General features: G+C 41.0%; 1 protein-coding gene across 3 annotated transcripts; it reads left to right on the top strand.

The window, feature by feature from the left end:
• Positions 1–396: 396 nt before the first annotated feature.
• IL20RA (interleukin 20 receptor subunit alpha) lies at positions 397–23,886 on the top strand. 3 transcript variants are annotated; one of them, XM_065057127.1, is made up of 7 exons: positions 397–585; positions 15,649–15,747; positions 17,626–17,804; positions 18,494–18,669; positions 19,629–19,773; positions 20,409–20,470; positions 22,592–23,886. In XM_065057127.1, exons 2-7 carry the CDS (start codon positions 15,674–15,676, stop codon positions 23,528–23,530), a joined length of 1,575 nt encoding a protein of 524 aa, XP_064913199.1. In that variant the 5' UTR covers positions 397–585; positions 15,649–15,673; the 3' UTR covers positions 23,531–23,886. The 3 variants fall into 3 exon arrangements, with proteins under 3 accessions (XP_064913199.1, XP_064913198.1, XP_064913200.1); XM_065057126.1 differs by having other exon boundaries at positions 20,331–20,470; XM_065057128.1 differs by having other exon boundaries at positions 400–585; positions 15,618–15,747; positions 20,331–20,470.
• Positions 23,887–24,234: the final 348 nt, after the last annotated feature.

Here is a 24,234-nt window from a genome sequence, read left to right as displayed (position 1 = left end):
GGAGTTGCGGAGTCTCCTACTCTGGAAACATTCAAAACCCACCTGGTCCCGTGTAGCCTCATCTAGGTGTTCCTGCTCCGGCAGGGGGATTGGACTAGATGATCTTTTGAGGTCCCTTCCAGTCCCTAACATTCTGTGATTCTATGATTCTGTGAACACCCAAAGATGTAGCATATTGACAATCAGCTTCCTCTGGAAAAAAAAAAGGGGGGGGGGGGTTACTTATCAGTGAAAGCACTGAGGGGTGTAGTGGAAGACATCCCTCGCCTTGGAGAAGGCGCCACTTGCCCAGGCGGGACTCGCAGCCCGACGCGCAGCCCCCCGCATGCCTCCGCGGGTGCACCCTCACTCCCGCCCCCGCGCAACGCAGCGCTGCCCGCCCGGCTCCTCCTCTCCTCTCCTGCCCTCCCCGCCCCGCCCGCCGGCGCTCGGCTCCTTCCACCTGCGCGGCGACTGCGCTGGGCAGCCGGGGCACCCCCGGGCTGGGAGATGTGAGCCCCATGGGCGCCGGCCGGCCGCGGCGGGGGGCGGCCTGGCTGCTGGTCCTCCCGCTGATCCTGCTGCCGTCCCCCGCGGCGCACGCAGGTAGGTGGCGGCGCTGCTCCGTCCCACCGCCCGGTCCTGCGGGGCCGCCCTAGGCCCGCGGGGGATGCGCATCACTCCCCGGGCTGGGGGTGGGAGCCGGGACCCCCCGCGCCGCGGGTCCCCGGGGTCGTCTCCGCGCTCGGTTGTCGTGGCACGCCGGCCCCGCTGTGCCGCTCCGTGCCGCCCCGCTCCCTCTGCTTGTAGGCGGCCCGGGAGGCGGCTTCTGCCAAGGCTGGGGCGCTGCGTGCCGTTCGTGTGAGACAGCGGTGCTTTTATTTAATATTGGTGTTTCTGGCCTCTGATACTTCACTGGAAGAAGAGGACTGGTATTTCCACAATGTTGCTTCACCTTTTTCTTTTCTCCGTAGTTATCCTGGGATTAGGTTTTACAAGCTGTATGCTAATTTACTTTTGTGACCATGGCTTTGAACTTTGAGAAGCTATGTTTTGTCTGTGGAAACAGAATCGAAGCTAGAAACCTCATTTTTCTCACCACACACTAAAAAAAATGATAAATTGATAGCATGCTGTTGAGATAGTCCTTGTAATATGCATCAGGTTAACTCCCCATATATCTTTGGTGTTTGTAATTTCCTTTGTGTTTGACAGTGACCAAACCCAGCAGTCCTACCTGAGCAGTGAAGAGCCAGATTAAAACAAAAGGCAGGATGGCTTTTTGGTAGAGAAATTCAGCTCATATGCCAGTGTTCTGAGTGACTCTGCTTCCCTTCTCCCATCTGGAGACTAGAGCACTCCTTCGGTGACAGCCACCCATCCAAACACAAGGAGACACAGGGAGCAGCAAAGGTGACAGCTGGCATGGGCTGTGGGAACAGCTCTAACAACAGTCTTTGGCATGAGTAATGATGCTATTGAGTAGGAATGAGCTTGTAAACTGTAGCTGTTGAATGTGTGTGCATGGTGGTTCCCCTGCTACTGTTAAAAGCATCAGACACTATTTCTTTTTGTATACTCCTAGAGTATAAAACTGGGCAAGGCATTGCAGAGATTATCAGGTGTTCTGAGAAACCGATTCTGTGCTATTTTCTCTGCTGCAAACGTTGCCTCCAAAACTAAATACATAAGGGTAGACTCTGCTCCCATTCAAAGCCACACCAAAACTTTCCAGCTCCTGTGAGAGCTGGATGGCAGTAAGGATTGTTCTTCATAACCTGAATGCTTTTGAGTAGTGCTAAGTACTGTGTCTCCAGTAACTCTTTTGGCAAACTGCTCCATTATGCATCAGTGATTTTTAGTGGCTTTCAGAGATACCAAGGCCAGCTTCTTTTTAGGTAACTGACCACATTGTTTTCGTTTTATTTAAGTCATCAGTGCAAGTGTTTTGGAAAATCTGTATAACTGGCATTGAGTTACCCTTAAAACAAAAATTTAAAATTTGATTAATACTGGTTTTGCTTCTAAAGAAGGTTTGGAAAAATATCAAGGGAGTTAAGTTGGTTTTGACTAGTGGTTTTTAGCTGGATGTGATTTCAGGGTTTTTTTGACAGAAATACCCACATGGAAGGGACAGCTGACCCTTTCACTAAAGGCTTAGAGCTTCCATTTTCACCTCTTCAGTGTGAAACAGTAAAGGTTGTTTTAATGGTTGTTTAATGTTTTAATGGTGCTGGAGCAGGTCCAGAGAAGAGCAACATGACTGGTGAAGGGACTTGAACATAAGACCTATGGGGAGAGGCTGAGGGAGCTGGGGTTGTTTAGTCTAGAGAAGAGGAGGCTTAGAGGTGACCTCATCACTCTCTATAACTACCTGAAGGGAAGTTATAGCCAGGTGGGGATTGGTCTCTTCTCCCAGGCAGTTAGCAATAGGACAAGGGGGCATGGGCTTAAACTCTGCCAGGGGAAATTTAGGCTGGATATTAGAAAGAAATTCTTTACAGAGAGAGTGGTCAGGCATTGGAATGGCCTGCCCAGGGAGGTGGTGGACTCGCCGTCCCTGGAGGTTTTTAAACTGAGATTGGACATGGTACTTAGTGCCATGATCTAGTAAACGGACTAGAGTTGGACCAAGGGTTGGACTCGATGATCTCTGACGTCTTTTCCAACCCAGTCGATTCTGTGATTCTGTCAATTCAGCCTATCAGTATTTTGCTAATAATGGAAAAAAAAATATGAGATGCAGAAGTGTCGTAGCATGTCCTGCTTTCTCCAAAGTGAAATGATAGGTAAAGGAGTCTCTTTTGGCTACTTTCTTTCAAGAGAAGCAGCATGGGTGCCAGCTGCAAGCAGATGCGGTCCTGAAAATACTGCAGTTGTCCTGAGGGCTTGATCTGGTGCTGAAGTAGGAACAGACTGCACAGGAGCCCAAGTGCCATGGAAAGCAGTTCTACAGCAGGACTTCGTTCTCAAATTCTTGCATCTTACGGGATCTGTCCCATTCGGTTCTCTTATTGAGTTCCTTCCTGAACTCTGAATTTACAGTAGAACCTTTGCAAAATACCTATTGTTTTCACTGTGGTGTGTTAGTAGTACAATCTTATTCTTACGGGCTATCTAAGCATTATCTGGTTTTGCACAGGACAAATTTTTACTTGACATAGCACTTGAGGAGGATTTTTGTAAACTGGTGTTCCACTCACTGTACTCGAAAACAAATGAAAAATCATGGAAAATGCGAGATGGAAAAGAAAATGGGGAAAATGGAAAATTCATTGTTTAATTGACAGGATCAAGGAATGTAGCATGTTCTTCTTCACCACATGAGTTTAGTAATTTTTTGCATGCAACTCATAAGAATAGGAAGGAACACCCTGAATTTTGGAAGCAGTAGGATCTTTATCTATTAGTTTACCAAGCCCCATCTTAAATCATTCTCCATGCTCCTAGAGGAGATTTCCCTGACCTCATTATTCTGAAATTAGAGCAACCTTTAATTTTCTAGCTCATAGATTCCAGTCTCTGTCCTGTAGATCTACACAGAAAAATTAAAAAGCAAACCAACCAACCACCACCACCACCACCAAGAACAAAAACCAACCCAGACACTAAAATATATACTTATTACGAGGAGGGGAAAATGAGCCTGAATGCTGTACTGCAAAAATGGAAGCCTTTTGATATATTGAAGGTGTACTTAATATTTTTGTTCAGATAAGGCATATGATTTTGAAGCAAATCGCTCTATTATTTCACTAACTGCTTTTGTCTGTATGGTGATGCAGTCTTGGAACTAGAGTTCTTCTCAAGTATGTGCTCCATCAGCATATCTAATACAAGTAGAGCTAGTCCAATGTTAAAAAGAAAAAAACAGTAATGTGTGTAGTGTAGACAAGGTTTTCTCAATACCAATGTTTTCATGTAACAGATCTGTTCCTGATGGGTTTTATTACTCAGTAATGTAGACATAGCCTTAGGTCTCACTGGAGTTGGTATGTGGCTATACCAACTATGGTTTTTTATGATGGGACCTTGAAATCTTCCCCCTTTTAATGTTTTCTAGCAGTTGCATGAGTTTCTTGGTCTGCATTGACACATCTGATTTATTTTACTTGTCTTTCATCTTCCACTTTATCATAGTTTTTTACTAATAAATAGATCTACACTCTGAGAAGCAGCTTCAGGCATCTCTTTAAGCAAACGTCAACATGTTTTCTTTCACAGTTACTAGAGTGATGAAAGGTGCAAAACATCCCTTTTGCTCAAGATGTTGCCCTGGGAAATACAGAATAAATGGATAAAAGGGGTCATGGATTTGCAGTTATGCTATTGAGATGGAGTTCAGGGACCACATTGATGCCCAGACATATTTTGTCATGTTAAAGCCATCCAGAAGGCAGGCAGGATTCCAGTGCTAATAATCCACATCCTTTCCTTCTTGCATACCCACAGTTAATCCTTGAGAAGGCTTCCTGATGTCAGCACACATGCAGGGCTTTAAAAACTTTAAATCCTGTGTGGATGCTGCTCCTGGATTTGAGAGAAGAGTTTGAGAGACTGACATTTACAATTCACTCCCCCCAAAAACCAGAACAGCAGAAGCAACTTGGTTCAGCTTATTGTGACAGAAACAAAGCCTGAACAACCACTTCTATTCCTCCATGAATAGCCTTTGAGCACCAGTCATAATTCGTGAAGGACAGAAGTGAAATGCTTAGCTCCACGTTTAACAGTGCTGAGATTTTTAGATATTGACACAAGATGATTTAAGGTACCTTTTGGATCTGAAAAGCGGCTGATCTGTTGTGTTGACACAGACAGTAAATATTAGGTAAAGTATTAAATAACATACAGAAACATCAGGTTATTTCATACATAAGGCCTGCACACATGATAAATAGGCTAATTGCCCTGTGGATATACTCTGTAATGTCCATGTCCTGGGAAGTTTATAAATTGCACTTGAAGTTGTGGCTGTATGTTACCCAAACACAGAAAGAACTCACAGAAAATTGTCTTCTTTGATTAGCTTAATGATTCAAAGAAAAAAAAAATGTTCATGCAAAGGTAGAGAAGTGGGGAAAGATATGGTAAAATACAATAATTTTTGAACCCTCAGAAACCTTGACTATTTTGTGCATGTAGTATTTTGTGTTACCCAGTATATGTCTATATACTCAGCAGGATTGAACTGCGTTTGTGGTGGTGATAATTTGTGTGTTTACTGGAAGGGGCATTAAGCTTCAGGAATAAGAGTGGAAGTATAGGGGGGGGCTGATCTTGTGTTTTTATGTGTTATTTCCTGGCTCTCTGCCAGCATGAAGGAGAGAAGAATAAATTAAACAGTAGTAAATAAAAAGGGATGTTGGCATAAGGAGAAATACGGTATATGAAGAAGGAGTGTCATGTTCATATAATCAAAAGGCTCACCCTTTTCATCTCCACCTTCCAATTTCATGCCAGGCTGTTTTGGACAATGCTGTGATCTGTGTCCTGGTGTTTGGCATTGCTTGTGATTTCCACGACGTAGCAGATTCTTATTGCCTGTTAATTAGGAATGGAAATGGTTGAGGGAGGTAGTTCATTCTATAGAGGAACTTCAAACACTATTGGGATTTGTGATTAAACTCTAAAACTCAGATGTGCTTTGCAGTTCCCCATGTGAACATCCAGATTCATCATTCTAGCTGTTGACATTACCCTTCTGTGACTGTTGTTCTCTAGTGGCCTTTATAGTCTTAATTCCAAGAAAAGCAAGTGGTTAGGATTACTCAAGTCATTTGTGCATGTGTGGTTCCAGTTTATGTTTGTTTTTATAGCTGTGCCTTGTACAGTTTGATTTCTGCTGGTTGATTTCTCTCCAAGTGTTGGTTATCTACAACTACAGGATTAATACCTAAGAGAGAGAAAAATCACTCTTTGTGAGCCAAACAAGAGCTCCCATATTTTAAGCTTAGCTTTGTAAGAGCCTAAATTCTGGAAGCCAGGCTCATCTCTAGGCAAAAATTAGGTTTCATTAGAGAGCTGAGTTTAAAAGATATACAGATCTGTTTGTGCTTTATACTTGGCATACCAGCAACTTGCAGGTTTTTATCCACTGTTCATCCTATCTTGAAAAAAGTACAGTAGGAAATGGAAACAAGTTTTAGGACAGGACATATGGGATAGTTTATATATGAAGGGATTAAATAAACTATATCTCTTCCTCATGGAAAACATTTTTGCTGTCTGTCTGGCTACTGCAAGAGTATTTTAAGGTCAATAAAAGAACAGGAGGAATACTGTAGTTCCTTCTTCTCTTTTTTATACCCTAGCACTTTGAGTTAAATTTCACCTGATAGCTCAGCTATTTTTCAACCTTCTATTTTCCACTCCGATTTCTGCAATGGGAACAGGAATGTGTCCAAAGGGAAGTAAGAGAAGAAGAATGTTACTTCAGGAAGTGCAAGGATCCTCTATGCTGACACCATGGTTTATGTGTTTGAGCTTGATCACACTCTGTGCACAAAAACACACACAAGTGGGTATTACAGCTCTTAGATGAAAGGGGTTAATTTATTTCGTACTGGTTTCTTAAAGGCTGGAGGAAGCACTTGAGCCAGTGTTTATTATTGCATTTGCTTTGCATAAGACTTCAATTCTCTTGGCTTTCCTTGTCTTTTCCAAAAATACATCAATATCCTGCTCTTGTGGGGCTGTGTAGTCAAAATAGTGAAGTACAGGAAGCTCGGAAGCACTTAAAACTGCCAGAGACACATGTAATTGCTGACAGGGCTTTCCCCCACTTTAAGAAGGTAGCAGACAGGTGCAGGAATAGACCTGTTCAGCTCTTTGAGTATAAATCAACTTGCAACAGCTCAAACATGACCATGAGCTGCCGCCTTCATCAGCCCAGGTCAGGTTCCTGAGCTCATCACAGTGTGCTGGCTGTTCCCTGGAAGGTCTATGACACCACACTGTCCTTTGGATCCAGCTGTGTATGTTACACATAACACCATTTACATTTAACACCATTTCTGAGGCAATCTTTCAGAACTTATGTGTAAAAGATGTAGGTGATTATGCTGAATAACTTCCTCTGTACAGCAAAATCACTTTGAATCTATAGATGGGTAAATGAGCCTGAAAATCATGAGTGGTGGTTTTAACAAAAAATTCTTGTTGAGTACAGGAAAAACAGTAAAAATAGTACTACACCTATAATTAGATACTGACTTGTTCATGTCTGAAATTACTGTGGGACACTCTGAACAGTCATATAGTGCCTCAAAATACACCAGCCCGCACCTGACAGGAGACCAACAGAAATGTACCCCAGGAAACATTCATCTCTTGTGAGTTCTCTACAGGTAGTTGATTCCCAAAGGCACTTATGTCCTTCATCATCTGTGGGGAGAAGCGTAAATGTGGGAGACAAGAGGGAAAAAATAATTCTGTGAGTACTTTGAGTAGCACAGATGCCCAATGGGCTCCTTCACATCTGCTGGAGTCTCCAGCACATGCTCCTTCACATCTACTGGCCAGTCTCCAGCACCATGCAAGAGATCAAACCTAGAGCCGTGCTGGCTCTTCCACAGGGTGAACCTGAAATTGCCTCTTGCTGTTTGCAAGTACTGGCTGGGGCTGGAGATGGGCTGTTAATGGTTGTTCAGACAGAGGTGACTGTGTGACCCCATCAGACTGATTGCCTGTAAGAGATGAGGCACTGCAAATTTGCTGGGGGTGCTGGTCCTTTCTCTCAGATCTTGAATGCAGAAGGTGGTGTTTGATTTACATCTTTCCAAGATTGCCTTTCCCCCAGAAACGAAGGCAAGTACTCATCCTCTGTTGACACCACACTCAATCTTCTGCTCAAGGGGAGATTCAGATTCAGAAGAGGGGTTTTCACTAATTAAATTAATTTGGTCTCCAAGAAGAGCAAAATCCCTTCTCTAGGCAAGCCATCAGTAGATCAGAGAGCAAACAGCAACACCTTTTAGGCAATAAATATAGTGCTGTCAGTTCTAACTGGACTGTTTTTGCCTAATAGATATTAACCAGCACTAAATGATGAAAGCCAAAAGTAATTTTTTTCTCAGTTTATGTGTGGAAAAAAATAGATATTTCATGTAAGGATGGATTAAGAGTTCCAAAATGTGGTGTATCAGAATTTGTCTGATAACTGTCACACAGCGTATTTTTTACAATATTTCAAGTAGAAAACTTACTTAACCTTTAGGTATTTTGAAAAACAAGTTTAAAATGTCAGAGGTATTCAAATTAAGTTTTCGTTTTTCTTGACTGTTGGGTTATGATTGATCTAAGCAGCAATAAATTGGTAATGCTAAACATGTTCTAAGGAGAAAAGAAAATCCTCAAAATTAAATGCTGGACAGTCGGGCTATTTTTAATACTTTATATAACTTCAAAACTTCTATTTTAAAAAGCAGTTATTGTCTCACGAAATTCTGTCAACAGTGGGCTTTGAAAATTAATTTAGTTCTTTTTGACAGAAAATGTTTTTGCATTCTAAACTTAACAAAACCACATTAAATTTAATAATTAAAAAAAAAAAAAACAACAAAACACAAAACTCTTCTGATGGGTTATGACCCCAAAAGCCTTGAAGGGGTTGTAAGTAATTTTAGAGAAGCACACCTTGAGTTTCACTCACCTTGTTTCAGGCCAGTATTGATCACTAAGCATCAATAAAAAACATACCTACTTTTCTCCTGTTGGAGTGTATCAAGGAGAGGTTTTTGTAGCAGGGTGTGGTTATGTAGTACAAGCTCTACTCTTGCACTTGCAAACCTTCAACACATCGGAAGAAAATTCAGTTTATTTTGTTTCTGTCATTCAAGTTAGCAAAAAGGAATGGATGTTAGCTGCCACAGCTATCTCCTAGCAAGTCTTCAATGAACTGGGAAGATTTTCTCATCCCTTTTGAAGTTGGATCTTTCTGGACTGAGTCCGAAATTTTCTCTGTAGGGCTGTTTCTATAAGTTAGGACATGGTTTGGATGGATTAATGCAAGACTTCACACGGAGGGGGAGAGCATGTCAGGGCAAGCCACAGCTTCAGATCCTTTTCTGCATCCCTCCCATTCTTCAAGCCATATTTCTACCCGTGCTTTTTCCCCAAATGACCTCCAGGGGTTCCCCTCTTTTCAATAGCAGCCTGCTTATTTCTTCACAAACAAACCCCACATGGCCCCAGTCTCATCCTTCTCTCACATTTCCCCACCACTTCTCTCATGCTTTTCTGTCTCCTCCACTGCCTGGTTTAAATTGAGTCATACAACTCTGTGCCTGTCCATTACTTTCTCTCCTCTGTGCCCCTTCTGAAGTGATGGGCTCCGGTCCTGGGAGGGCAAGAGTGTGCTTTGTGGTTTGCTCTCAAGCACTGCTATGACTCGAACAGGAAATAACCTCTGTGCTCCTCCCCACATTCCCACCAGCGCTGCTTGAGTCACAGGGTTTCGCTAACCCGGCTTCGTACCCAGCGCTCTCAGAACTCCAGCAACCCACCAGGAGAAAGGCAACTCAGCTGTAATGACTCCTCCTCCTCGTTATCCAGCCCATTGAGTTCTAGTCTAAAAGAATCAGCACAGAGAAAAACTATCAAGCCCACTCAATTTTTAAAAAGTTAACTCATTTATTGAAATGGTTGCTAAGATGACTAATAGCAGGTAATGACATTTACCAATACGTATTCCTGGCTTTGCTGGGTTTCCCTTCCTCTCTGTAATTTCTGATCTCCAATTTTGGCTTGGTTCCCCTGTTTACCGCTTGGTGTACTCCCTCACATTCCTGTATGGCAGTGTCAGCTTGCTTCAGGCTGCAGATGTGCCACAAAAGGCAGGCCCAACGCTCTGCTAAGAGCACCACTGAACTCGATGCTCAGTAGACATTTGTTCTATGACCATTTTTACATTACACTTAAACATGCATTTGAGGGAGTAGTTTTTCACTGAGAACAACATAACCATTGAAACAGATGAGCTGGAGGAAGAAAAGAGAGCTACAATTCCTTTAAAAATGAAGAGCAGCAACACGGAACGAGCAAGCAAGATTTTGCCGGACTTTGGTGGAAGTCACTCAAAGCTGAACAGAAAGGCTAAAGGAAAGGCAGTGGCTTACAGCACTGCCAGTATAAAATGTTTGGTGTCCTAGATTGCTCCCAAATTGCTTGATGCTTCACTGGTGGGTCTAAGCTCACATTGGGAAAAGGTGAAGTGGGGAGTCAGCCTGTTTGAGAGGCTGCCTTCTCACCAAGGTGTGTGAGTGTGGATTAGATCCATGGCCTTGAAGTGGCACCTGCAAATGGTGAAGCACAGGGAGAGCCTGCAGCATTGCCTGTAAATTCGGTGCACAGCACAAAGGAGCTGCTTCCATCAGAGGTGCTCCCAAGGGCTGCTTTCAAGTAAGAAAATACAACAGTAATTGAAGCCAAAGTCTCTGTCAGAAAAGGAGTTCCTTGCTTAAATTCTGGGGTGATTGTAGGGGAGTAGTCCTTGGCTTTTACTGCTGTGGCCATGGGGAAAAGTTGTGTTGCAGTAAGGATCACCTTTCTGTCTTAATGCTTTCCACACCACTCACTGTCTTAAATTATAAGAGAAACCCTGTGACCTTCTCTGTTGTTTTATTTTATTGGATAATTTGGTGTTTGCAACCTTGTAGCCATGCCACAGTAAAATCCAGCAGATGATTGCTCTTCTTGAGAGCAGTACAAAAGGAGTCATTTCTGTACCAAAAGGTCAGCTTTCAGTGGGTCCTCTGTCTTCTCTCTACCCCAGAACTTTAGCCAATATACAGGAAAAAAAAAAATTATGTTTGTATATATTTATGTGTTTTCATGCTTTGCAGCTGCTAGGTCACACAACTCAAATGAAAAGTTAACAAAACTGTTTCTAGCAAGAGGGCACAGGTAGTTGCAGTTGTGTTTGTTCTGCAGTATTGACATTAAACACAGCTCTCTGTCATCGACATAGGCAGTGGTGCCTCCTAGCAGATAAAAAATAGATACACTGCATGGATAATAGTTGTAACGTGGAAATTATGTGTGTTTATATTTGTATTTGTGTATGTGTATTTATGTGGTTAGAGATAGATAGATAGGGCTGTAACTAAAACAAAGCTTTGAACAGTACTGACTTGAGCAAGGCACATACCTGGCAGGGAGCCCTACGTGATTAAAACTGGCCAGGTTTTTAAACCCAGCAGACACTTTCACAAAGAGAAGATGGGGCACCTGCCGTGCCATCTTTTACTCATGTGAATAATCTCACTGACGTCAGTGGGGTTTTTGGCTCACACGTGAAGGTGTTTTCAGGCTAAGTCACATCTATTTTGAAGAGTCTGGCAACAGCTTAATCTAAGCTCAGAACTGGGCTCTTCCTTGTGGTGGTGAAGTTTGCAAGCCTGTATTATTGCTTTCTTTCCAATCCAGGTGTGCAGAGTCATGAAGATTTAAAGAATGATATTACTCAAGGTTTGATTTACAGCATTTCCAAAGACAGTAATAACGGCTTTAGGTTTTTCCATGCAATAAACAAATAAAGTGACTTAGTTATACTGGGAAGTGATGACAGCCATTGCAGACTATCGATGAGACAGACTAAACCTAGCAAAACAACATGTGTGACTGATTTCTGTTCTCACGTAGGCCAGAACAACCTGAAAATACTCCTTGTGACACCCATGCCATTAATCCCTGTTAAAAGAAATAAAATCAGAATATAACTGAATGCATTGTGTTTTAAGACAAGATACTGAAATAAGCAGCTGGTGCACATATTTGAGTCCTCTCCTGACTGGTAACCATGAAACATCCAAGCTCTATGTATGATCTATTTTCTACGCATGCCTCCTGATACTATTGAGCATCAAATAAACATGAAAGAGTTTATTCTTAACTCTTCCTGGAGAAATAGAGGAGCATGGTAGTTTTATTCATGCTTTACACATGCAGAACTGAGGAATAAAACACTTGCATGATTTGTTGTAAGGGCAAACAGAAGCCTTTACTAGCAAGACCAGAAATAGAAACCAAATCTCTGCTTTTGCAGCAAATGGAAAGTTAACAGTCTCAGTCCCTCTGCCTTCCAAATCACACAGAGCTGGGGACATGTGGGAACAGTGTTATACTGCTTTAGATCTTGTAAAGATACACACTGTGGGTTCTACATGCTGAGATTGGCTCGACTGCTGCAGTCAGTGTTTGTGTTTTGAAACTTCACTTACCACAGCAGAAACCACACTGCGAGGAGGGAAATTTAAAAAAAAATCAACAAAAAACACCCTTACTTGCTACTAATTTAAAAATATTTTAATGTCATAGACAAATACATGACTCTTGCTACTTTAAAATGTGCTCGAGGAATATAAGTGTTTTTATGTAAGGATGGACAAATGTCAAAAGGTACAGGCAAACAAAAACTATCTACAAAAACTATCTACAAAAACAGTGGAAGTAATTTCCCTTGCCTGTGATGAGCTGGCTGCCTCCAGACAATTCAATTTGGTGACTATGGATTAGCCATATAAGCAATACACATTTCAAAAATGTTAAAGAAAAAAGGTGTGGAAAGTGAGCTGTTAGGGAAGTTTTTAGCTGTCCTGTACCTGATTCAGCAGTACCCCTGCCAAATTTATTACTACACAGTGTGAAGCCAGATTTGTCAGATAGCATAAGAAAACATATCAAAATGGGGTTGGCAGTGACCTTAAGAGATCACCCAGCTTGTCCCCCTGCCCCTAGGCAGAATCAACTAAATTAGTGTCATTTCTGGCAGGTGTTTCCCTAATCTGCCCTTCAAAACATTTGGCAGACCTCCCAGCTGACCCATTCTCACATGTTGCTCCTCTTCCCATTAAGGGGTTACTCTCAGTGCCCCTCTTTTTGCAGAAACTGAACTCCTTTCTTTTTCCTGTTAGTTCAGGGTGGACGTGTAGGACAGATTATCCTTCTCATGTGAATATTTACAGTGTTTCCTGCCACTCCTCCCCAGACAAGGTGCACCTCTGCTAAGTTTAATTGCTGAGGAAGCAGAGATGAAAGCTGGTGGGCTGACCACCATCTCCGCTGGAGGGAGAGAGATACACCTGGCCTGGTCCATCCTAACTAGAGAGATGAACAAACTTATGGAAAAGTTTATCTTCCTGTGCTCTTCATGACCACTGCAGAGTAGATGCATTGCTCAGAGCCCAAGTTACCAGAGACAAATCTACTCTTCATCTGCTGCTGTTTAAGTGCTAGAATTTTTTTAGGCTTTCCACCAGAGGTTTTTGGAACATCCATTCTCCTCCAGACTCTGTTTCATTTTTAAATCTCTCCTGGCTGGGCTTTTTCTTGTTCTTTTCTATATTGATTTTAATGAGAAGCCTTTTAGGGCTTTGATTCCTGGAAATCTAAGAAAATACCTATGTTGTATTTCCTCCTACTTGAGAATTGCAGCAGCAAATTTGTTTGTGCCTCAGTCCCTCCCTCCCTCCCTTTCTACATGGATTACCTGGTTGCCTTTCTCAGGGTTTGGGTAGGATTGTGTGACTTTGGCTTTTGGTTTGGTGGGTTTCATTTTTGATTTTTTTTTCGAATCCCTTATTCCTGGTTGTTGATTATGCAGTTCATGGGCTTCCTGAAGTTTCATACACTTTAGTGCTGGAATGTGGTACAAAGAATGAAACTTGATGAAGAGATGACTTCTTGTAGTTCATGTAATGCTGGTTTTGTTTTGTTTTTCTTAGTAGCATGCACATTAGTGGTTTAAGAGTTCTCTGTTTTACTGAACAGATGTTTCAAATTTTTGGCCATTTTCTTTGCTCTTTTTGGCAGCTTCATATTTACATTTAGATTAGTTTCACCTAAAGCAGTTGCAGAGGACATTTATTTGGGGGGAAATCAAAACCTTTTGTTTTCTAGGTTCTGTATCTCCCACTTGGAAGCAAATGTTAGAGTAAGGCAGGTTCCTGGAGATCTCTTTCTACTGCTTTCACATTCCCTGGCATCCCAAAGCTTTTTAAAATTTCTGTATAACTGAGTCTATAGTTCGAGCGCTTGCAAAATGACTGTCACTGAGCATTTCTGTGTCCAGGTGTTCAAGGAAGTGGGAGTTTCCACATAGGTTTTGTAAATGAATAAGCTTGCCCTAAGGACTATACCCGATGAAACTTGTTCTCTGACTAGAAAAAAATTGAAAGCCACTGAACTAGCTGCTAACTGCTAAAGATAGAGCAAAATTAGAAATACCCTCCATGAACAGCTTTATGATCTGAAGATACGAGCGCAGGCATATATCAGAGTTTCTTTTTGAACATTAACATACAGCTAGAGACTTGGAAAACCCAGAGTTTCCACCTAGACAATTTAAAGTAATTGGTCTCTATGGAATTGCAAGGAGATTGTTTTAATAAATGTATCAAAAAGCTTTTACTGTCTGGCTCAAAGACAGCTAGGAGTCAGCAAGTTAATGGTGGAAAATGGTTGTGACTTTTGCTTAGAAAAACAACTGTATGGTACATATACAGGCGGACGCATACTATTACTCTAGTGATAATGAAATATGCTACAAAAACCCTTTAAGGTCTGCTTTAGAAGTCACAAAGGTCAAGGAGGTTCCCTCTGTTTGTGTTAATATGTGTTATTTCCCCCTTTGTCTCTTTTTCTTATCTTAAGAACTAAAATTTCATCCCTGGAGGAAGATCTTAAAGGGTTTTGAAAAGTCCTGAAAAACCACAGATTCACTTTTTCTCTTCCCCATTATGCTCCTATGGCCACTCTCAAGTAGAAGCTCCTTCCCAGGAGCTGCAGCTTCAGGTTGCTCCCATGGGCGCAGTTCTCATGGCAGGAGGTGCTGGGACTGAGTCACAACTTGGAGCTTGGGATGCTACCCCTGAGCCCACAGGCCTCCACTTCACAAGTAATTTAGCAAAGTGAGCATCTCCATTTGATTTATGAGATGAGGAGTGTGTGTTAGGAAGAAATGAAACTGGATTCTGAAGAGCCCCAGGCTTGCTGGTTTGTTCATTTCGAAAGCTGGTGCAATGAACAGCAGTTTAGATGAGGGTCCTAACAGTAGGTGTTCACTTTTGACTTTCTGGAGAATCACCATGGATGGTCAAGTGACACTGGGGCTATTGTGATTAACCAGTCTGATCCTCCAGTGTGAAGTCACACGGCTGTTGATAAAGCTGTGTTTGCAGTAGACTCTGTGTGTCTTTTCAAAAATACCTGGTTTGATTTTTAAAAGTCCACTCAGCTACAACAAGAATTCTACTGAAGCATCAAGGATATTTTTACGATTTCCAGTGTTAAATTTTTCTGATACTCAAATGCTTTTATGAAATGCATGCCTTTTCTAGGCCAAACTTTTCCAGCTTTAGCTTCCAGTCCCTGAATATGTCCATGCCAATGGCTGTCATAAATGGCAAAGCTATTTTTGCTAGAGAAAAAACCCATAGAGATGGACTGCACTAGCTAGGGACACTTTCAAAAGAGACTGAATTTCCATGGCTAACAACTTTGTGCTTTTAATTGTAAGAAAGGTAGTATATAGAATTGTATGCCTTACTTTAAAATATGTACCTATTTTGTTTCACTTGGAAGCATATGTATTAGCAGATTCTTAGTGTATATTGTTCCTTTCTCATTTTCTTTCTCAGGAGAGTTGTATTGTTCTTTGCCTAACCCTAGGAATGTGCATTTTGAATCTATAAACATGAAGAATGTCCTTCACTGGTCAGCACCAGAAGGCACAGGAGACGGAGTACTCTACAGGGTGAAGTACACAGTGTAAGTTGGTTTGTCTGTTTTAACCCCCACTGACTTTTATTTTGGCACTTAAAATAATAATTTTTAAAATCTCAACCAAGATAGGGCTGCTGAAAAGTAAAGAAAGGAGAATTAAAATGTGCATCAGATTTAAGCACTATAGTTTTCAGCTTTTACTTCTGGTACTGCTTACTTTAGATTTGGTTTAAAAAAATTATAAGGAGAATTTCTTCCTATTAAAGAAGTGTAGGATGCAACATGGAAGCTTTTAGGGGCATTCCTGAGAAATGAGACAGCAGGACAAACAAGGACTGTGCTGTGGATTGGCATCTGTACAAATTAGTCTTCTGTACACATTTAAATGGATCTGGAGATGTAGTATTTAATAGAATATTAACACCACCCAGTGTTTTGTTGGTCTTTTCTAACAGACACAAGTCCCACAGTTTTCTTCTGATCCCTCAAGTCTCTCTAGTCTAGGAGAAAATCCACTGAATTTAAGAAGTATTGTAGAAAAACACGTAATGTGATTAGAATCAGGCCTTTCTGTTTCCAAAGTTTGCATCCTTGCAGGATATCAAGGAATCTGAGCAAGGACCAGAATCCATTTCCCTTATTCTCACTGAGGGAGCATTGGGTCATTCTGCAGGACAGTGATAGAAGTTTAGCTTATAAACATTTGTCACACTGAAGTCATGGATGACATAATGCTCCCAGTTTTTACCTCTAACACGGACAATTCCCTCAGTCTAGTAATTTTTTCATGGCACTAAAAAAACTTTAGACCTCCAGAAGTTTCCTGTAACACGTACTGGCTACTAAAAAAGGAAGGAACTGTTTCTGCAGTCAGAGACTGCAACCTCTTTTGTCCAGATCTTTCTTGCTGTGCTAACAGAGGAATGACACCGTCCACCTCCCAGAAAAGGGAAGTGTGCTCAGTAATTGTGGAATGAACAGTAATCGTATAGAAGGTAAAATGCTTAGGAAGCACAAGCTATGCTGACTCTGCAGGGTCAGTTGGCCCACAGAAGAGTCTGTAGTCACAGGTACGGCCACCTCTCACACTGAAGATGAAAATACTCATATGTGCTCCTATCTGTCTAGGAGAGCAAGGTCTTCAGCTTGATGGAAAATGCTGGTGAGCAATACTCTCCTGCTGTCACACAGAAGCTGCCACATGCCCTCACTAATTAGCAGCCAAAGGGGAATTATTTTCAGCATAACTTGCATTTGAGGAGTAGGAGCTTCTCAGCAAATCCAGGCAGGAATTTTCCAAGGAAACTTTGATTTCTTCTACTAGTGTGTGAGAGTTGGTCAGTACTGAGACATTGTTGGTGACATGTATATGCCCCTTTTTCAGCTGGGGTGCTTTGAAGTTCATTGTGTTCCAATGGAGTCTTTCTTTTAAACAAGGAAAAGAAGTAACAGCCAGCAATGAGTAGTCTCCTGTCCACTCACCTTGGAGACCCTGAACATTGTCTGTCTCCCTACACCAAGATGAGCCACTGGCCATTCTGACAGAACTCTTTGTCTCTAACTAAATAGTTATCCTGTCTCTGTTATTCTGTGTTTAGAGTTTAAACTAAAGCTGTGGAGGCTGGAGTTGAGAGATCTCTGGTCTATGTAAGCAAAACTCAGATTGCTATCAGTAACATCCCAGTTAGTTCCATATGACCTCTTCTGGATAGGGCCTACTCTGATTTATTTTTCATTAAAAACTTGTGGAAATACATTGTTTTATCTCAGCTGAAGTTGGGAATCCCTTGAAATTGCAGATTCCTGCAAAACAAGTAAACTGTCTTATCAGCCATAATACCAGTTACTGTGCTATATTATCAGGTTACTAATATCATGGCAATAGCATTTCAACAGCTCCTTTCTCTTTCTTTTTCAATATAGATATGGTGTTGGCAAATGGATTAGAAAGCCAGAATGCAGGAATATCAACAGAACATGGTGTGACCTCTCCAGTGAGACATCTGACTATGAAGAACAATACTACGCAAGCGTGAAAGCCTTTCTAAATGGGATGTGCTCTGACTGGATGGAGACCACACGATTCAACCCTCTTACAGACAGTAAGGAAAGCAAATCACACAGCCAGATGTTCAATGGCCTTGATTAATACTGTCTGCTCAGACTTCATGCATATAATATTTTATTTTTAACATGAGGTTATGTAGAGCAATTAGATTTTTTGCAGTTGTTTGACATTTATGCTTTTGGCAGAAGTATTTGAAATAATCATAATAGAATTTGGATGTGTGTTATATATATGGTCTTATATATACTGGATACTCTTTTATGCTATGGTAAAACTTTACTCAAGGCAAATAAAAGTTGTGGCACATCCACAGTATAAAGAGCTCTGATATTGAAAAGGCTCTACTAAAGCAAGCAGTAATCATACTCCAGAGCAAAATATCTCTTATCTGTGTCAGATAACCTGAGAACATACTGGTAATTTAGCTTGTTTTACAAATTGATTTTCAAGGTTGTTTATCCTGTGAAGTCAAAGGAATTTCTAGGCAAAATTCCAAGTCTGTGTCCACCTTCTTACACTGTAAAGTTAGTTATCTTATAAAACGTTAGTTACTTATCTGATCAAACAATTGATTTATATTGGTAGAAAATTATTTTAAGTCCTACTTAGACCCCCCCCAAAACATTACAAAAATTTAATATCATCTGTTTTAATAAACTGTATGGGCAAATCATTGTGCCTCTGCTGCATTTGACTGCTTTTTGTACATTTTCATTTTTCCAGCTAAAATTGGTCCACCCACTCTAAGTGTATCTTCCACTGAAAAATCTATTTCTATCATTCTGACTGCTCCTGAGAAGTGGAAGGGAAGTCCTGAGAGAGAATCCATATCTCTGCTTCAAGTGTATCCTGGCCTGCAATACAACGTGTCTGTCCTCAACAAAAAAACAAAGAAGCGGGTAAGCTTTGACAAGTCTGAAGAACTGCACCAGCTATATCTGTCCTCTCTGCTCACTGAAATGTGCTTTGTCCATAGCAGCATGGATCGAAACAGAATTCATAGACTAATAGGAACTGTGGAATCATTCAGGTTGGAAGGAAGCTCAGGAAGTCTCTACTTCAAAGTCCTGTTCAAAGCAGGATCAGCTCTGAGCTCAGACCAGGTCACTCAGAGTTTGTCCAGTTGTATCCTGAAAACCTTCAAGGATGGAGACTGCACAACCTGTTCCATTGCCTGCTTTTCCTCTTAGGAAAAAAGTGTTTCTTTATATCCAATCTCAACCTCTCTTTTTGAACTTAGGTCAACTGTCTCTCATCCTCCCATCATCCAGCACTGTGAAGAGTCTGGTTTCATCTCCTTGATGATCTACCTGGGTCATCCTGGAGGCTGTTATTAGGTCCCCCTGAAGCCAGGCCTTCTTCCCCGAGTGGAACAAACTCCAGGTCCTCATCCTTCCCCCTCAGGGCAAGTGCTCCAGCCTCAGCCATCTGGTGATCCTCTACTAAACTCACTCCAGTTTGTCAGTATTTTCTGTTCTTTAACAGAACATCCCAATTTGAAAGATTTTGTGGAACTGTACCTTGTGCCTTTTGTTGGCATAGACGTCAGGACAGGGTGGGAGTGACACTTTTGCTCCATTGCAACATCAGCACGAGAATGTGGACTAGTGCTAGTACACAGTCCTACTTCATATAAAACATGAAATTGTTCAGTAGTGGTAGAAGAATGATAAAATATTCAGAGAGGACATAACATAATTGTATCTGGAAAAAAAGGGTGCAGCTGGCAGTTCTTAAACTATCATTATTCTTTCCAGAAAATTTGTGTGCTTGTGACATGTTTTGTATATAAGATCTTTACCTTCCCATAAGTGAGGAGTTAAAGGGGAAAAAAATTCCTTTTTTTTATGTTTTCCAGTGGTTCTTCTCCATCAGCAACAACACCTTGGTTGTGCCTTGGTTAGAGCCTGGAACAGCTTATTGTGTCAGTGCACAGATATATGTTACCACACCACTTCTGCACAGTGGGTTCTCTGAAGAATATTGCATTGCTACTTTGAAAGGTATGTGTAAGCTGGCAAATTACAAAAGGAAGATCCAAGTTACAAAAAATCATGGTGATTGACTTTGTAATTTCTTAATGTATCCATTCTGAGAGTGAAAAACTAGCACTGTTTCTCCTCTCTCTGTGCATCTGTACTGATGAAAAGAATCTTTGCCTTTAATAACGTAGCTGGGGTCTGCTGACTGGAAGGTACGACAGTACCTCAGAATAAAAGGATCTACATTCTTTGAGTCTTAGTGAAAGAAGAATATTTTTTCTCCTTGAATGAGGTCTGAGAGCAGCAGAGCTGCGTCAGTCTCATGGGTCAGAAGTCAGTAACAGGAGGACCTGAGGGAGGGATTGTTACTTATTGTTTAGAATTTAATTTATAATTTAGGTAGTAATACAGAATTGTCCTGTAGCTCAAAATGTAATTTAAAAAAAAATTCTGTATATTCTCTGTTTATCTAAAACATTTTTACCTCATATCCAAAAATCAGTGTGGTGAATGCACATGACTACCTGAATACATTTAAAAGTTACTCAGTACAATGAAAACTTTTGTTTTGTTAACAGATAAAACAGCAGATGAGACTGTAACAATCATATTTGGATATGTTCTGCCTATCATGCTTGCCGTCCTTTTTATTTCAGTGACATGTTATTGTGTGCACAGGTATATTCACATCAGCAAACAGAAACATCCAACAAATCTGGTAAGTGTTCACTGTTGCAGCAGGTCACTGCCAACCTTGGCACTCACAGGACAGCTGTGCATTTTCCAGGGCTCCGAGTTGACTGGGAGGAAAACCATAGCTACTTACAAATAAAAGCTCTAGTTGCCATTCAGATCAAGAAAAAAAAAATCACATTGAGGGTTATTAAATGCAAGAAAAATAAAGTAATAACTCAAGTTAGCAACTGTGTCTAAAAAGATGCCCAGGTCTGAAAAGATGACCAGCGCTAATGAGGATCAGAACAGAGCTGTTGGTTTGGGAAGAGTCATTGCCAGAAGCAAGGTTTGAGGTGCACTGAGGCAAATCCTGTTAGGAAGTCAGCACTCCCTAAGTTGACCTAAGAAGAAACAAAGTAGAGATTCAGTGAATTAATTGGCTGAAATCAGAAACAAGAAGAGAAGATAATTAAGCAGTGCAGAAACTCCGTTATGTTTTCTGGGACTATTACTGGGTATTACCACATCTTACCATTTAATTGTTATTGTGAAGCACACATGCATCATACGGATAATTTAATCTGGATTTCAATAATACTTTACAATACTGCACCATTTTGTAACACCCCAAAATGTACCAAAAAGCACATTTTGTTATTTACACAATCCAAATATACTTTCTTTGTAAAAGTGTTTGCAAGTTTCTTAGAGCTGCAAATTTTGCTAATTTTTAGGAAAAAAACAAACAAACAACAAAAAACCACCACCAAAGTCTAAGAAACACTCTGGGTTTCCAGCTCATGAGCCCAGCAGAGCTTTCTCACAGTTACCTCTAAACAAGTTGCTCAAGCATAAACATGCAATTACAAAAATGAATGAACACTTTGAGGTTAATGCAATCTGCGTGACACCGTGGGATGGGAGATATAAGTGAGATGGTTTCAACATGCTGCTCTTTCTGAAGGAATCTAGAGCAGCACAGAGGTGGCAGGAGAAATGTTCACAAAGGGACTGTGGGTTCAGAAGGAGCAGAGCAGCTACTGCTGTATTGTGTTCAGTTGTGCAAGGAGACACCTGCACCTGACAAGGCACCAGCTTTATCACAGCATCCAAGAATGTAAAGTGAAAAATTGCCACTCGATACCAGACTAAACTCCAACTCCAGGAGGTATTTTCTCTCCAATAAATGTATAGTTTGTATGTTGGGTTTGTTGTTTTGTTTTTTTTAATGACCACCTTGAAGCTTCAATTTTCTTTCTCCACCTCTGGATTCAGTTGATGTTAAGGTAACAAACTACTATAGACCTGGTATTTTAATGATGCTCTCTGGCTTTCTCAACCTACAGACTGTTCCCTGTGGGTCAGGGGGAGGTGGAATAAGCAGTTTGTTTTGACCTGGGGGACCTTTCAGACTACCTGGTGCATGGATAAGTGCTCTTAGTCTCCCGTTTAAGCTTGAAAGCACTGAAGTGCAGATTCTGGTCGTTGTTTTTCCATTGCACTTTCCTTTAGTGACTGCTCATACAGTATTTATCCCTGTTAGAAATATTATTCATTTCAGGAAGATTCCTATTGTTTAACTAGATGATTTATCACAGAGTCACAAAAGCAGCCTGTGACAGACTGCACAATGCAGGCTCCATACACTCCACTTCAACCTTGTGTATAGCTTCCTCTCTGAAAGGAACCGTGATATTATTAAATTCTCTGTAAGCTATGCCTTAACATGGTACCTGACTCTGTGCTTGTGGGATGTGGTTTTGAGTGTACTTCCTCATCACTGGCTAAAAAGAGTGGAATAGACTCCGAAATCTGTGACCCAATGACAACTTGAATATTTTCTCCAAAGTCACTTGAGTTTGTACTGCTGGAAACAAAACCTCAATTTGACAAAATTTTTCTAACCATATACTTTGACAAGGAGAAGATGAGAAAATGGTTATTGGAGCTGGTCATAATATTTTACTTTGGATAGAATAAAAAAAGTCAAACATATTAACACTCCTGTAGGTTTATATGATAAACTTACTACTTCTCTAAATCGAAATAACCTCCTATTATGGTCTAGTCCAGCCTTCTATTTAAAAATATATGACACTATAAGAAGCACCAAGATGGTGTTTTTACTATACTTCATTCAAAATATTTTTTTTTTCCTTTCCAGGTGTGGCACTACACTGACAAATGCAAGGAAAAGGTTTTCATACCATGTGAAAAAATAGTGATCAACCTTATCAGTGTTAACATGGATGAGTACAAACCATCTCAGGAATCCAATCCTCTATCAGAAAGGAAAAGTCCCCACTATTACACTGTTTACAATGGCACCGAAGGAAAGGATTTGCCTTCAAAAGAAGTGCTAGAAACAAAACACTTGCTTGACATTTTACCTGAAGAGAATTCGCATGAAAAGGATATTTTAGCAGAAGGGGACCAAAATGGGAAGCAGCGATCTTATAGCCAGCCTGGAACAAAGAATACTTTGAGACAGAAAAATGCGGAGGCTGTAGAATATGAACATGATGTAAGGGCTGAAGACTTCAGTCCTGGTCAGAAACTAGAAGACCTCGGTTTGAAAGAGAATTCCTCTCCCCCCAGGGGACTACTAGATGAGCGACAGATTGCTTTGGAGGACTTGATTAATATGAAAACAGGACAGCCATATTGTCCCCAGCTAGAGTTGCGGGCAACAGACTCTTGTTTGGGACAGGAAACAGAGGAACCTAGTTGGAAGGTGGTTGATGCAGCAGATGAATTGCTGGGTGAGACCCAAATCAACTTGGTGGACTTGGATACTGAAAAATTGGGGCAGACGTCCTATCCTCAGCTGGAAAAAACAGAGCAGGGCCTCATGGACAAAGAGTGTGGACAGACCATATTAGTAGACTGGGATCCCCACACTGGAAGACTGTATATTCCTACCTTGTCCAGTGTTGAAAATCAGGCGTGTGAAGGAGTATTCAAGTGTGATGACCATGACAAAGAGGGAATTTTGTCCAGACTGTATGAGAAAGAAGTATCTGATGAATCATCAGAGGACCAAGAAATGTATCTCCTACAATTCAAGGAACAATGGGAACTGCATGTAGAAATGGAAGACTGAACGGTAGTTTTCTAGAATGTTCTAAAATGCAAAATCTTGTTACCTTTGCCAAAGAGAGTGATGGACTCAGTGGAGCGAACACTTCTTAATGTATTAAAGCTTTCAGAACCATCTCAGTTGAACAACTTATTCATGATGCGTTATTTATAACAGTTTCTAGGCATAATATAAGTGATTTCATCTCCCATCAGAAACCCCTCAGGTTATGAGATTCTCTACTTTTAAAAAATATATATCTATCTTTACAGAGGATGCTGTTAGGATTTTCACACTATAATTTCTACCGAAACAAATGATCAGCATTTGAAAGCAGTTATGTTTAGCAAATAAAAAGCAAAAGTACGACATTTCGATGAGCTGTTTTGACACAATGCAGTCCTTTATAGGTCTTACTCCTGCTACATGTAATGGTTTGAGCTGACTTTTGTGGAAGTTAAGGGCATGCCAGTATATTTTGTTTCTGTTTTATAAACATTCTTCTACTTAATGAAGTTCTTATGTATTTCTCTTGAAAGTCTCATGTGAGGTGCAGGGTGCTGGCCATACTATGTCGCACAGATACTCAGCCAGCAGCAGTTCTTTTAGCAGATGTGCCTACAGGCTCGACAGACGTAAGGGAGAAGCAAATAAGCATTAGTTGCATTTTTAACTGGGGGAAAAGGTGACACAGGGATGTGGTGAAACGCCTATAATATTCCTGGACA

The sequence above is a fragment of the Columba livia genome, chromosome 3 (assembly GCF_036013475.1).
Source record: "Columba livia isolate bColLiv1 breed racing homer chromosome 3, bColLiv1.pat.W.v2, whole genome shotgun sequence".
NCBI classification, from domain to species: Eukaryota; Metazoa; Chordata; class Aves; order Columbiformes; family Columbidae; genus Columba; species Columba livia.
The sequence above is the reverse complement of the archived record's forward strand: the minus strand, read 5'-3'. Positions and strand labels throughout refer to the sequence as shown.